The sequence below is a fragment of the Antechinus flavipes genome, chromosome 5 (assembly GCF_016432865.1).
Source record: "Antechinus flavipes isolate AdamAnt ecotype Samford, QLD, Australia chromosome 5, AdamAnt_v2, whole genome shotgun sequence".
NCBI lineage: Eukaryota > Metazoa > Chordata > Mammalia > Dasyuromorphia > Dasyuridae > Antechinus > Antechinus flavipes.
This window is the reverse complement of record NC_067402.1, coordinates 132115257-132127914: the sequence shown is the minus strand read 5'-3', so window position 1 is coordinate 132127914 and position 12658 is coordinate 132115257. Positions and strand designations below refer to the sequence as shown.

The 12658-nt window shown below is 31.5% G+C and overlaps 1 protein-coding gene across 4 annotated transcripts in view; it reads left to right on the top strand.

Annotated features, from left to right (window-relative positions):
- The window catches only part of MDFIC (MyoD family inhibitor domain containing), a 117868-nt gene extending 105619 nt beyond the window's left edge, over positions 1–12249 (top strand). For all 4 annotated transcript variants that reach the window (XM_051963271.1, XM_051963269.1, XM_051963270.1 and 1 more), the window contains one exon: positions 9456–12249. In XM_051963271.1, coding sequence (XP_051819231.1) covers positions 9456–9703 — 248 coding nt within the window. In that variant the 3' untranslated portion in view covers positions 9704–12249. The remainder of the gene's footprint in view (positions 1–9455) is intronic.
- Positions 12250–12658: the final 409 nt, after the last annotated feature.

The following is a 12658-nucleotide window of genomic DNA, read 5'->3' as shown; positions in this document are numbered from 1 at the left end:
TAATCTTTATTAACCAAAGTATTTGTTCATAGCTATTCTCAGAATTCACTGCCAGTTTCACAGATAATCAGGGCATCCTGTGAAATAAACTTTTACAAAAAGGAAACCAAAGAAAGATAAAAGAGTTACACAGAATGGATATTTCTTAACTTTCATTCTTCATTCACTTGTTTTATAATCACAGATTTCCAACAATGTTTTGATTGAGATGGTCACTTTTGGAATTTGGGGACATTTAAAATAGTTATTTTTTAAATAAAGAAACCAGTTATTGAGGTTTTTTTAAATTGTTTTTCATTTTTTGTTGTGTTAAGAAAGCCTAGCTTTCTTCTATAAAAGTCACAGGTGTTGCCATTAGTCATTTGGGGTTCTTTTTAAAAAAGGTTTAAAAGGTTTACTTTTAAAGTTTTAGTAATAACTCAGGACATTCTTAAGCTAAAGATTTTTTTTAGTTGACTGAAAGATTATGTATTCACTTCAATTCATTACATTTTTTTTCTTTTCCAATAAGTGTCTAAAGATTTTTTATACTTTGCTATTTTACTGTTCATATATTCCTTTGTTTTTACCATAATAGGTTTTAGTCTTGCTCTTGCTGAGCTTTGCCTATGTTTTTTTTTACTACAGTGAATTATGAACTGTTCATGTGAACTCAAGACTATTTTTCTTGAAACCAATCTGTTCATTAGGAGCCAAACATTTGGGAAGTAGATTGTGCATATCACTACATAATGCCATATAATGTTAAATTTTCACTAATAGGAAAATAAAATATTTCTTGCTAACAGAGAATCTCATGATTACATGTTATGGGAAAAATCTTTCTTCTTTGAGGAACCAAAATTTCAAAATATTTGTATTTCTGTGCTTATATTTTTACTTTTATCTGTTTTTCTTCCCTAGTATTTTCCTAAAATACTTAACCAGGGGAAAAAAAAGTTCATATTAAAAGTAGCTTTGGATTTTTTCCCTTGATTTACATTAAAAACATGATCCTACTAATTCTCATAGTATGACTGGCATTGTTTTGTTTACCTTAGAGCAAAAAACAAGCTACAAAACAATTACTTCCTCAAATTTACTTTTATTCTTCTCTTTGCCTGAGGTTATAAATGAACTTACATTGTAGAATAGTCCCAAATCACAGAAAAGAGATGGAAGGAAGGTATTATTTGCTAGGAAAAAAGAAAGAAAAAAACCCCACATGATTAAATTGCTTTAGTTAGAACCTAGTGTATGCTGTGTGCTACTGAAACCTTTAAGCTTGTAAAGTATAGAAAACGAAACTATTTCTAGTAAAATTTTGCTCTACTTTTTTTTTAATCCTTTATCACTTCAATCTTTAAAAATCTGTTCCTTCTGGTTTCTGATTTCTTTCCGGTATCTATTCATAGAACTCTGTTTCCAGAAAAGGGGCCTGCACTACTTTTTCCAGTAACAGAGTGATTGTTCAAAGAAAGTTTTATGAACACTTTACCAAGAACTTAATCTTCTGAAATCCTCCATTGGATCTAGAATTCCCAGCTGGTGGGTTCAAATTCTGGACCCCATGGTGTACCAAATATGCTGTTGGTCTTTCTTTATTGTCACTTGTCATTTCCAGATTAACATATCTTTTTGATTAAGAGAGTCTTTGATTTTTCAAATAGATTAATATCTAAATTTTATCAGACTTTTACAATAAGGGATGTCATTTCTCAGTATTAACTCATTTGTCTAAGCATTTACTAATTTGCTGAGAGTTAATAGTTGCTTTCTACTATTCTCTTCCTGAAAATTAAATTTCAGAACAATCTTTGGAAGGGAAAGGGACCAGGTCTGAAGTTTTAGACAGTGAGCAAAGGCTAAAAAAGATAGGTGGGCAACAAGTCAAATATCAGGAATTTTTTATATTTATATCCAGTCTCCCTCCCCGGACACCATTTATAATGCATCATCCAATTTCTAGAAACAGCTTTAACCTTACTATTGCAAATGGAAAGAATGACGAAAATAGGCCCTACTCCTAGAATGAAAAAAAAAAAAGTCCTCATTTTCAAAACAACAAATAATTATTTCCACTACGTTGAAGTTAGACTCTCTTTCCTGTTTAAAATAAACACTTGCTTGTTTCTTTTTTGAATTATAATTAGAATGTCTCTAAAAGTTGTAGTGGGTCATTCTGACTTCTCAGTTTTGAGGATATCTTCTCTGCTTTCCTGTAAGAACACTGGACTAGAAAGCAAAACTAGATTCTAATTCTGGCTCTGCCAAAAACTAGCCTTATGATCTTCTCTCAAGGATTTTGTTTCCAAAGGTATGAAAATTAGGAGGTTGGGCTAAATAATCTTTGAAGTGCCTTACATTTTTGAATCTTGTAGAAATACAAATAAAATATTAGCAGAAAAAAATATCCTGGGTATCTAGAACGATTTCAAATAAGATCTAGAGAGAGCAAACTTTTGTCCTCTAAGTACTAGTCTACCTAAATTCGGAAACTCATCCTTAGCTTGACTACAGTATGTATTTTGTTTTAATCATAGTCAATTTTGAAACCATCTATGTAATCAAAGATGGGTTACAATATGCATTGATAGCAGGGGGATGTCCATATTATTGATATGACAAGTTCTCAGAGTCTTTAAGTTTAGCATGAAATGTAGTATATACTAATATAAATATAGTATGAAATACCAAGAAACATAGTATTAAAAAAAATATAATATGAGATACCAAGAGCACTTGAATTAGGAAAGTAGAACTGAAAATTACAAGTATGGCATGAATAGAAGAAATTTTAAGGAGAAAAAATTGGCATGATATGTCTCCTTGATAGACTAGTATATCTGGACAAGATAGAAAGGCATCAAACATGGTTTCAACCATAATTTCAGAGAATGTTAATAAAAAATAAGGAAGTCTGCTGGTTTGGGAAGGAAAATGGTGAATTTTTTTTTCAATGGGGAAATGACACACACAGAGAGAAACTGAATGAACACACACACACACACACACACACACACACACACACACACACACACACACCATCCAGTAGGCAATTTGAAATACAGATCAGAAGTTTGGAAGAGGATTGGTATTGTAGACTGATTAGGGAATCAACTACACAGAAATGAGGAAATCATAGAGATAATTGACACCACTAGGGGAACATCATCTTCCCTGCATGTTCTATACTTAAGGATCCTACTTTCTTTTCTCCAGGATCTCCTATCTCTAATTCAAGGAATTTTTTTGTTTGTTTGTTTGTTTTGTTTGTTTGTTTTTATCTTTGTCTTCACAATGCCAGTCATAGGGTATTTACATACTCTTCACTTAATAGAATTAAAAAAAAAAACGTTTAAAATTTAATAATCACCCGGAATAAAATGGAATACAAAAAAGGTATTATAAATAAAATTTTGAATATCTATTATGTGTAGCTTGTTTGTTTTTTTTTCTTTTAAAGAATCTGAACTTAACAACCACCAAATAAAATAGGCATTTCCATAAATATAATATAACAAAAGAAGGAGGCTATACATGAAACTGTGGATCTCTTATTACAAAATGTAACTTTCAAATCTATCCTACTTATCTGTGATTCTTTCTGTTTTTCCTTCTCTTATATGTACCTTCTAAATGCAGGGCTTCTTAAAATTTTTCTACATATCACTCCTTTTTGCCCAAATAATATTTATGTGATCCTGATATACAAATGAAAGATTTACTGATAATAATTCATAATTTTGAGACCCCTATATTCAATAATAAGACCCCACACGAGGTTGTGAATTGTAGTTTAAGAAGTTGTTTTCTAAAAGATGCTTCAATGTTCCTCCCTTCCTTCCTTCCTCTCTTCCTCCCTTCCTTCCTTCCTTCCTTCCTTCCTTCCTTCCTTCCTTCCTTCCTTCCTTCTTTCCTTCCTTCCTTCCCTTTTCATTTCCTTCCTTCCTTCCTTTCTCATTTCCTTTCTTCCTTCTTCCTCATTTTCTTCCTTCCTTCCTTCCTTCCTTCCTTCCTTCCTTCCTTCCTTCCTTCCTTCCTTCCTTCCTTCCTTCCTTCCTTCCTCATTTCTTTCCTTTAAAGAAAAGAAAAACAAAACTTTTATAATCATACATACATAGTCAGATAATACCAATTCCTACATCCAAAAATGTTTTACTTTGCATTTTAGGTCCATCATTTCCCTTAGGAAATGTCATGCTTCATGATAAGTTCTCTAGAGCCATAGTTGGCATTTCCTTGATCAGAGTTCTTAAGTCTTTCAAGGTTGTTTTTCTTTTTAATGTAGCTATTGTTTACATTAGTCTCTAAGTTCTTTTCACATCTTTCAGTATCAGTTCATACAGTTTTCCCAGGTTTCTCTGAAACCAACCATTTTGTCATTTGTTGACATGCAATATAATATGCGTCCTTAAATTACCAATGTTTTGCTATATATATATATATGAAGGTGTGTGTATATATATATAAAGGTGTGGTTGGAAAAAATTTTTGGTACATATAGGTCCCTTTTCTCTCTTTGATCTCTTTCAGGTGTAGACCCAGTAATGTTATCACTGAGTATACTGAGTGTGATCCTGATGGTTTGGGTGTGTACTTCCAAATTGTCTTACAGAATAGCTGTACTAATTCCATTGGTGGAACCAGTTCACTAACACAGTGCATGTAGTGTGGCAATTTTCCTGAAGTTCCTCCAATAATTTTTACTTTCCCTTTTTATGATCTTTGCCAGTCCAATGGGTAGAATTTGAGTTACTTTAATTTGCATTTTTCTAATCATTAATGATTTGGAGCATTTTTAAAAACATGGCTATAGATAACTTAGTTTTCTTCCTCTAAAAATTATTTATATCCTTTGACCATTTATCTTTTGGGGAATGGCTCTTGTTCATGTAGTTTTGAATCAGGTTCTTATATATTTTGGAAATGATATCTTTTCAGAGAAACTTACTATATTTTCCCCTTTTTCCCCAAGTATTAACTTGGTTTCTCTTCAATTTTTTTTAGCTGCATTGGTTTTGTTTTTTTACTTAATATAATCAAAATTATACATTTCATCTTCTGTCATCCTCCCTATCCATTCCTTATTTGATTGTGGACTTTATCTGTAGATTTGAAAGGTAGTTTCATCTTTGAAAGTTTATTTCTGATGTGAAGTTTTATGTCTGAGTCATGAATCCATTTGATCAAGTATATAGTATTGGCTCAAATACAAATCTTTGCCAGATTGCTTTTCAGTTTTCCCAGCAGTTATTGAATTCTTACCCCAATAACTGAGATCTTCAGCTTTATCAAACACTGTATTACAATATTCATATGTATCTGGATGCTGTGCACCCAATAAATTTCATGTATCAACCACTTTCTTAACTAGTACTAAATTATTTTGATGAATACTGCTTTGTAGTATAGTTTGAAATTAGTACTACTAGCCTATCTTCCTTTTCACCTTTTTCACATTATTTCCTCTAAAATCCCTGATCTTCGTTCTTTCAGATGAATGTTCCCCCCCTAGCTCTATGGAATATGTTTTGAGAATTTGATTGGAACAGCAATGAATAAGCAAATTAATATAGGTAGTATTGCCATTTTTATTATATTGATTTAACCTATTCTAGTTATCTTAGCCTGTAGTTTTCTGTAAAAAATGTGTTCTATAAAGAGTATTTTATATAGTGCCCATGTGTATATCTCAGCAGGTAGATCTCAAATATTTTATATATGCTATAATTATTTTAAATGGAATTTCTGACTGTTTGTACTGAGTCTCATTGGTAACATATAGAAATTCAGATAATTAAATGGATTTATTTCATCTCCTGTCAACTTTGCTTATGTTTTAAATTGTTTAAATTAATTTTAGTTGATTCTCTGGATTTTTATATTTTATATTTATATTACATATAATGTATGTTACATATTATATTTTATATTTTTTCATATCATCTGCTGAAAGTAACAGTTTTGTTTCATTGCCCATGCTTATTCACTTATTTTCTTTTTTTTTGTTTGTTTGTTTATAACCAGCATATCAAGCATTTTTATTAAATTGTAGTGATGATATTGGCATCTTCCTTTTACTTGGATCTTATTGAAAATGCTTCTGGATTATCTTTGTAATTTCCTATTTCTCCTGGCACAGAAATTCTGTACACCAATGAGTTAGCAACTCATTGTATTGTTGGGTATCATTTAAGATGTCTAAAATATGGGTTATGTTTTTAGGGAATGTAATTTGACCCATAATTTTCCTCATTTCACAAGAGAATTCTCCTTTACTTGATGATTCCAAGTCATCCTTTGGATTTAATTTTTGTGCTAATTTTCTATGTAAAGGTTTTACTCATTAATATATAATATATATTATATATATAAATTGTATAAATATATAAATTAATATATATAAATAAATATATAAATTCTCCGAGAACAAGATACTAATGTATGCCATCGCTTGACATATTTCAAGGGCTACTGTATATATAAATGATGTTTTAAAATTGACTTCTGCCAATGTTTAATGTTCTTTATTTACAAGGAAATAGATATTTACTCATCACTCCTGATTACCAGATCGCTCTGGTAAAGCCAGATTCTTATCTGATTGCATAGCATTATGTAAAATTTCTTGCTTAATTACAAGGAAGCCTGAGTATTGCCAAGTTAGAATGAGTACCCACTATTATATTAATTTTTGTATTACCAAAGTCTGTACATAAGGCATTAGCACCGACTCTTAGTGCCTGTGATATACAGCCAGCATTCTCATAGGCTTGTTGCAAAACAAAGCTAGTCTTAGAAATGGCTTGCCCCAACTGGATTGTTGCTTTTTAAAAAATGCAAATCCATATGCATTAAGTGTTAAAATGACAACCATAAACAAAAGTATTACACACTCAGCAGTGTCTCTAGATATTCATGAAGGTTTTATGAAAACTGAAATGTTTCTTCATCTCCAGTTCACTTTTTATAAACTACCTCTATAAATCTTGAAATATAAATTAATAAATAAAAATAAATTCAAATAGAATTGGAAATAAACAATTTATCAGTATTTTGTGATTTTAATGCAAAGGTAAGCAAGAAGAAGACAGTTAAAATTTTATCAGAAAGTATGACATGGAATTTCTTTTTTATTATTATTATATTATAACTTTTTATTTACAAGATATATGCATGGGTATTTTTTCAGCATTGACAATTGCAAAACCTTTTATTCCAACTTTTTTCCTCCTTCTCCCTACCCCTTCCTCCAGATGGCAGGTTGACCTGAACATGTTCAATTGTTGAAGCATAAATTAAATACAATATATGTATACATATCCAAACAGTTATTTTGCTGTACAGAAATAATTGGACTTTGAAATAGTGTACAATTAGCCTGTGAAGGAAATGAAAAATGCAGGCAGAAAAAAATAGAGGGATTGGGAATTCTATGTAGTGGTTCATAGTCATCTCCCAGAGTTCTTTTGCTGGGTATAGCTGGTTCAGTTCATTACTGCTCTATTGGAACTGATTTGGTTCATCTCATTGTTGAAGAGGGCCACGTAGATCAGAATTGATCATCATATAGTATTGTTGTTGAAGTACATAATGATCTCCTGCTCATTTCACTCAGCATCAGTTCATGTAAGTGTCTCCAGGCCTTTCTGAAATCATCCTGCTGGTCATTTCTGATAGAACAATAATATTCCATAATATTCATATATCACAATTTATTCAGCCATTCTCCAGTTGATGGGCATCCACTCAGTTTCCAGTTTCTGGCCACTACAAAGAGGGCTGCCACAAACATTTTGGCACATACAGGTCTCTTTCTCTTCTTTAGTATCTCTTTGCTATATAAACCCAGTAGTAACACTGCTGGATCAAAGAGTATGCACAGTTTGATAACTTTTTGAGCACAGTTCTAAATTGCTCTCCAGAATGGCTGGATGTATTCAGAATTCCACCAACAAGGTATCAGTGTCCCAGTTTTCCCATATTCCCTCCAATGACACGGGATTTCATTTAAAGGGGAAAAATATATGCTATATATTTGGTATATAACATTACTCATTTATTATAAGCGGCAGGTAGATAGTACAGTGGATAGGGTATCAGGTGTGAAGTTAGGACAACGAGTCTTCTGGAGTTCACATCTAATTTTAGATACTTACTATATATGAGATCTTGGGCAAGTCCCTTAACCCTGTTTTCCTCAGTTTTCATTTGTAAAATGATTGGAGAAAGAAACAGTAAATGATATTTTTGCCAAGAAAATCCCCAAATGGGATCACAGTTAGGCACAACTGAAAACAATTGAAGAACAATAATTTATTATAAAAATTGTTGCATATAGGACCTTTAAAACCACTAAAGACAGTAACATAACCTATTCATGCCATCAAAAGACTCATTTTGAAATTAAATCTAGAGCACATAGTGGTATAAAACAGAAAACAGATTCACATTTACAACTGAAAATAGGCCTGCCAATTCTATCACTGTCTCATTTTTATGCTGATAACTTTACAAAATTATTTTTAATCACAGAATGTCAGAGTTGAGAAGAATTCCAGAGATCATCTAGTCACATACCTGAACAGGAATATCCTATTAGCTATCTGAAACATATAATACATAATCATCCATTTTCTTTTTAAAATTCCCAATGAAGAGAAACTCATTTCTACTCAGTATGAATGAATAAGTGAAAAAAAAAAACATTAAGCACTTCAAATTTCCACTAAGTGATGATAATATTCTTCCCACCCATGTTTTAAAAAAAGGAAAGAGAAAAGACAAGAAAGGAAGGGAAGAGGAACACCACTCCATTTCACTCCCTTAAATGGTCTCTTTTTCTTTATTAAAGTGTAATACTTTTACACTTTAACAAGTGTAATAAGGAAGGGGACTGCTTCAAGTTCAGAAAACTTAAACAAGTTTTAAACAAGTATTATTATTTTTTTTTTTTAGAAAACAAACTCTGAGTTAGTTTAAAGTGCTTATTTGACATGTCCTTTCTAAACAATGATAGCTGATTTGATTACTGCTCCCAAGTGGCAGAAAGCTTGGTAAATGGGATGTAGTGGTGAATGAGGGATACAAAGGGGGGTGACCATGGTGAATTGCAATATGGATGTTTAGGTCAGGCTGTATACTGGGGAAGACTCCCTGGTCAGAAACTTACATCTCTGTGCACCAGAGAAAATGTGGCTCATTTCACTTTTAGTCTGTTTAAATTGTTTAAAAAAATCTTTCTGTATTTCCTCTATTGATTCCATTTTCTGATTATGAAATTTTAGGATCCATCTGATTAATGAAGATGATATTTGTCCCTTTTTAGCATTTGATAGGGAAAGAGACCCTTGAATGCCACATTTATTGCTACTTTTTAAAAATCTGTTGTCATTATTCCTCTATTGACATGTATTATTTTTTTCCCCCTTTTTCTCTTTGATATGCTTGACAATTGAATGAACATTATGAAGATTGTTGTGTTCACTGTATCCTGGCCTGCTTGTTCTGTGAGTTCCTGACCCTCTGCAATATCGTATTAGGACAAGCATCATGTGGCATCTGTACATCCGAGGCCTGCTGCTGTTGCTGTGGTGATGAAGTAGGAGATGACTGTAACTGTCCTTGTGACATGGATTGTGGCATAATGGATGCCTGTTGTGAATCATCAGACTGTTTAGAAATCTGTATGGAATGCTGTGGAATTTGTTTCCCATCGTAAATATTTATCCTTTATTTTATTTTGTTCAAAACTGGAGTTTTTGTTGTTGCTGTTTTTTCTTTTTAAAATTCTCCTAAGAGGAAAAAAGCATTGCAAGAGTCTCATGAAACAACCCAGTTACTTGAACTGTTACTACCCTCTTTTTAAAGAATATTTGAAAACTCCATATCATAACCAAATGTATATGGTTTTATGTGTGAAATTGTAATTACTTTTTTTCTTTAATAGGTTGCTTTAACTAATGGGAGATTTTGAAAAAAAAAACATACATATTCATTTTTCTCCTACTTCCTAACTAGATTTGTGATAATCATTCCTGGAAGCTTGCTTGCTCCAAACACAGTTATTTCTAAATGAGTATTTAAAAAAAAGAAAATTTATTTTTGTTATTTGCCTACTAATGCTTAAAACGAACTGTTCTTTATAGTTTAAATTAGAGAGAACAAACTCAAAGCTGAATTAAAAACAAAATTGTGGGAAGTCAGGTCTCAGAGGCTTTCCACATTTGTTACTTGAAGAATTTAGTTTCATACTAGACTTAAGAAGTTAAGATGAAAATTCTGTACTCTCAATGAGTTACAATTAAATATACATAGCCATTTTAAAGCCGTAAGAAATACAATATTTAGAAGAAAAAACCATGTTGGTTAAGACTTGCCAAAATGTGTATTTTGTTATAGCTGATTATAATATTTTTAGTTTCATTATGAGGTTTTATGTTGATCAAAGTAAAAAGTTATGAAGCTGATACACTATATTCAGAGTGGGGAAATGCCAGCACCAAAATGAGGAACAGTATTAATAAATTTGTGGTTTAATTTGAAACTGCTATCTTTTTGTGGGTATTTGCAATTTTGGAATTGTTTTGATTTCTGTTGGAATTTAACCAGTTTTAAAACAACAGATTACATAAATGGCAGTTATTATAAATCATTCCTTAACATTGCAATGAAAATTCTTATTTCCACCAATGTGACTTGACTAGATTTCAAGATTTCCAGTCTTGAAATTAACCAAATCATCAATTACATAATACTACATGTTTGCCTTATGTATTAGGAAAGTAGGAAAAGACAAGAAGAGTTCTAGATGATTTGAAACTTGCAACATTTGCATCTGTTTTGTTAGAATGTTTCCCTACTATGTGTCTCCTACTGTGTTTTGATTTTTTCCAGATTGTAATTTTTTTAGAGATTATGGAAGTACAATTTTAGATTGATATTTCTTGCTATGTATCTAATTTATTGCTCTCCTTGTTCCCATTCCCTGCTGTTGTCCTTTATAATTGAAAAGGACCAAAATGACTTCGCAATGTCAGGATCAATGTATGGCATATCTGACTCTGGCTGATCAAACTAATTAACTATCCCCTTTCCAGACATCTTTTAGCATAAACTTTTTAAAAAAGACATGCAACATTAGTCTTGGAAATGCATGACATAGGTTCCAAGTTCAGAAGTGCCTTCTGTTACCATATCCCTTGTATGAAACATAAGTTATTTTATGTATTGTTGTTGCTGCTTAGTCATGTCCTATTCTTTGTGACACCATGGATTATATTGTTCGTGAGGTTTTTTTTGGCAAATATACTGGAGGGGTTTGCCATTTCCTTCTTCTATTGATTAAGGCAAATAGAAATTGAATGGCTTGCCTAAAATCACACAGCAATAAGTGTTCAAGGCTGAATTTGAACTTAGAAGTCTTCCTCGCTCAGGCTAGCACTCTATCCAATGAGCCACTTAGCTACCTTATTTCATGTATTACAGAACTTAAACAAAACAGCAACAACAAAATGTTTTCACTCCTACTTGTGGTGCATTTTACAAACTGAGGACTTTTGCGCTATTGAATTTAAAATAGTGTTAATAAATATCCCATTTCCTTCTCTTTCCTAAAGAATGCCTACAAATATAAGAGCTTTGTAGTATTTTATACATAACCAGAATCTCAATATTTATATGTACCCAAACCTAACATTCCATATACTCACTAGATATATGAAACATTACAAATTATGAGTATCATCTGTATAGACATAGAAAGTCTCATAATGACCTGGAATTATCAGATTATTTCACTTTATCCTGAAAATAATTTTTGATTGAGTGCTGTCTGACATTTAAGTGTATTCTGCAATTTTCTTTAGAAATATCAGCACTTTTGTAATATATGTCTCTGTAGCAGAGAATTGTTAGTGGAATAGGGGGATTTCGTTTTTATATTCTCAAAATTCTCTTTTGTCTACTTTAGACAATAATTTTGTAAGCACCTTGCGTAATAAAAACAAAGCAGAAATAAAAGTGGACAAATGTGAACTTGTAGTCTTGAACACCAGTTTCAGAATTTCTATGTACAAAATATTCTGTTGAAAACTATGGAAATTGTGATTGTTCTATATTTTACAGTTAAAAGTTTTTTTTTTTTGGGGGGGGGATTCTAATTCCCTTTCTTAAAAAATTGGTAATGTGGTCTTTGAATTTTATATTAACTGGATCTTGTATTATCCTAAAGAACACTATTTTGAAATTAAAGAAACAACAGCTTTATATTGAGTCATTGGTATATTTTCATGTCAAACTGTTTCATTGATATTTGTTTTCTCTTTTAATGTTGTTTTTGTTATGATTTAAGACTTTTGTTTTAGTCCTCTTACATTTATTTTCCCTAAAGACTGATTTTGTTTGTTGTGCCACTCAAATATAATCGATGGACATAAATATACCAGTGTGGACAAATAGCCATAGTGCATTCTGACACCAGAGGTTTGTTTTATTGAAAAATTGATCATAAATTTGTATAAATTGAATTTGAGTTGACAAATTTTCTCATGAATCAACTTTAAAATTTTCATCTTTAACTTATTAAAAAGCTAACTTTTACTGTATGATTAAACAGACTGATCATTCACAAGTAGTACATCATGAGTGTTAGATTTAATGGATCTCATGAGAGTGA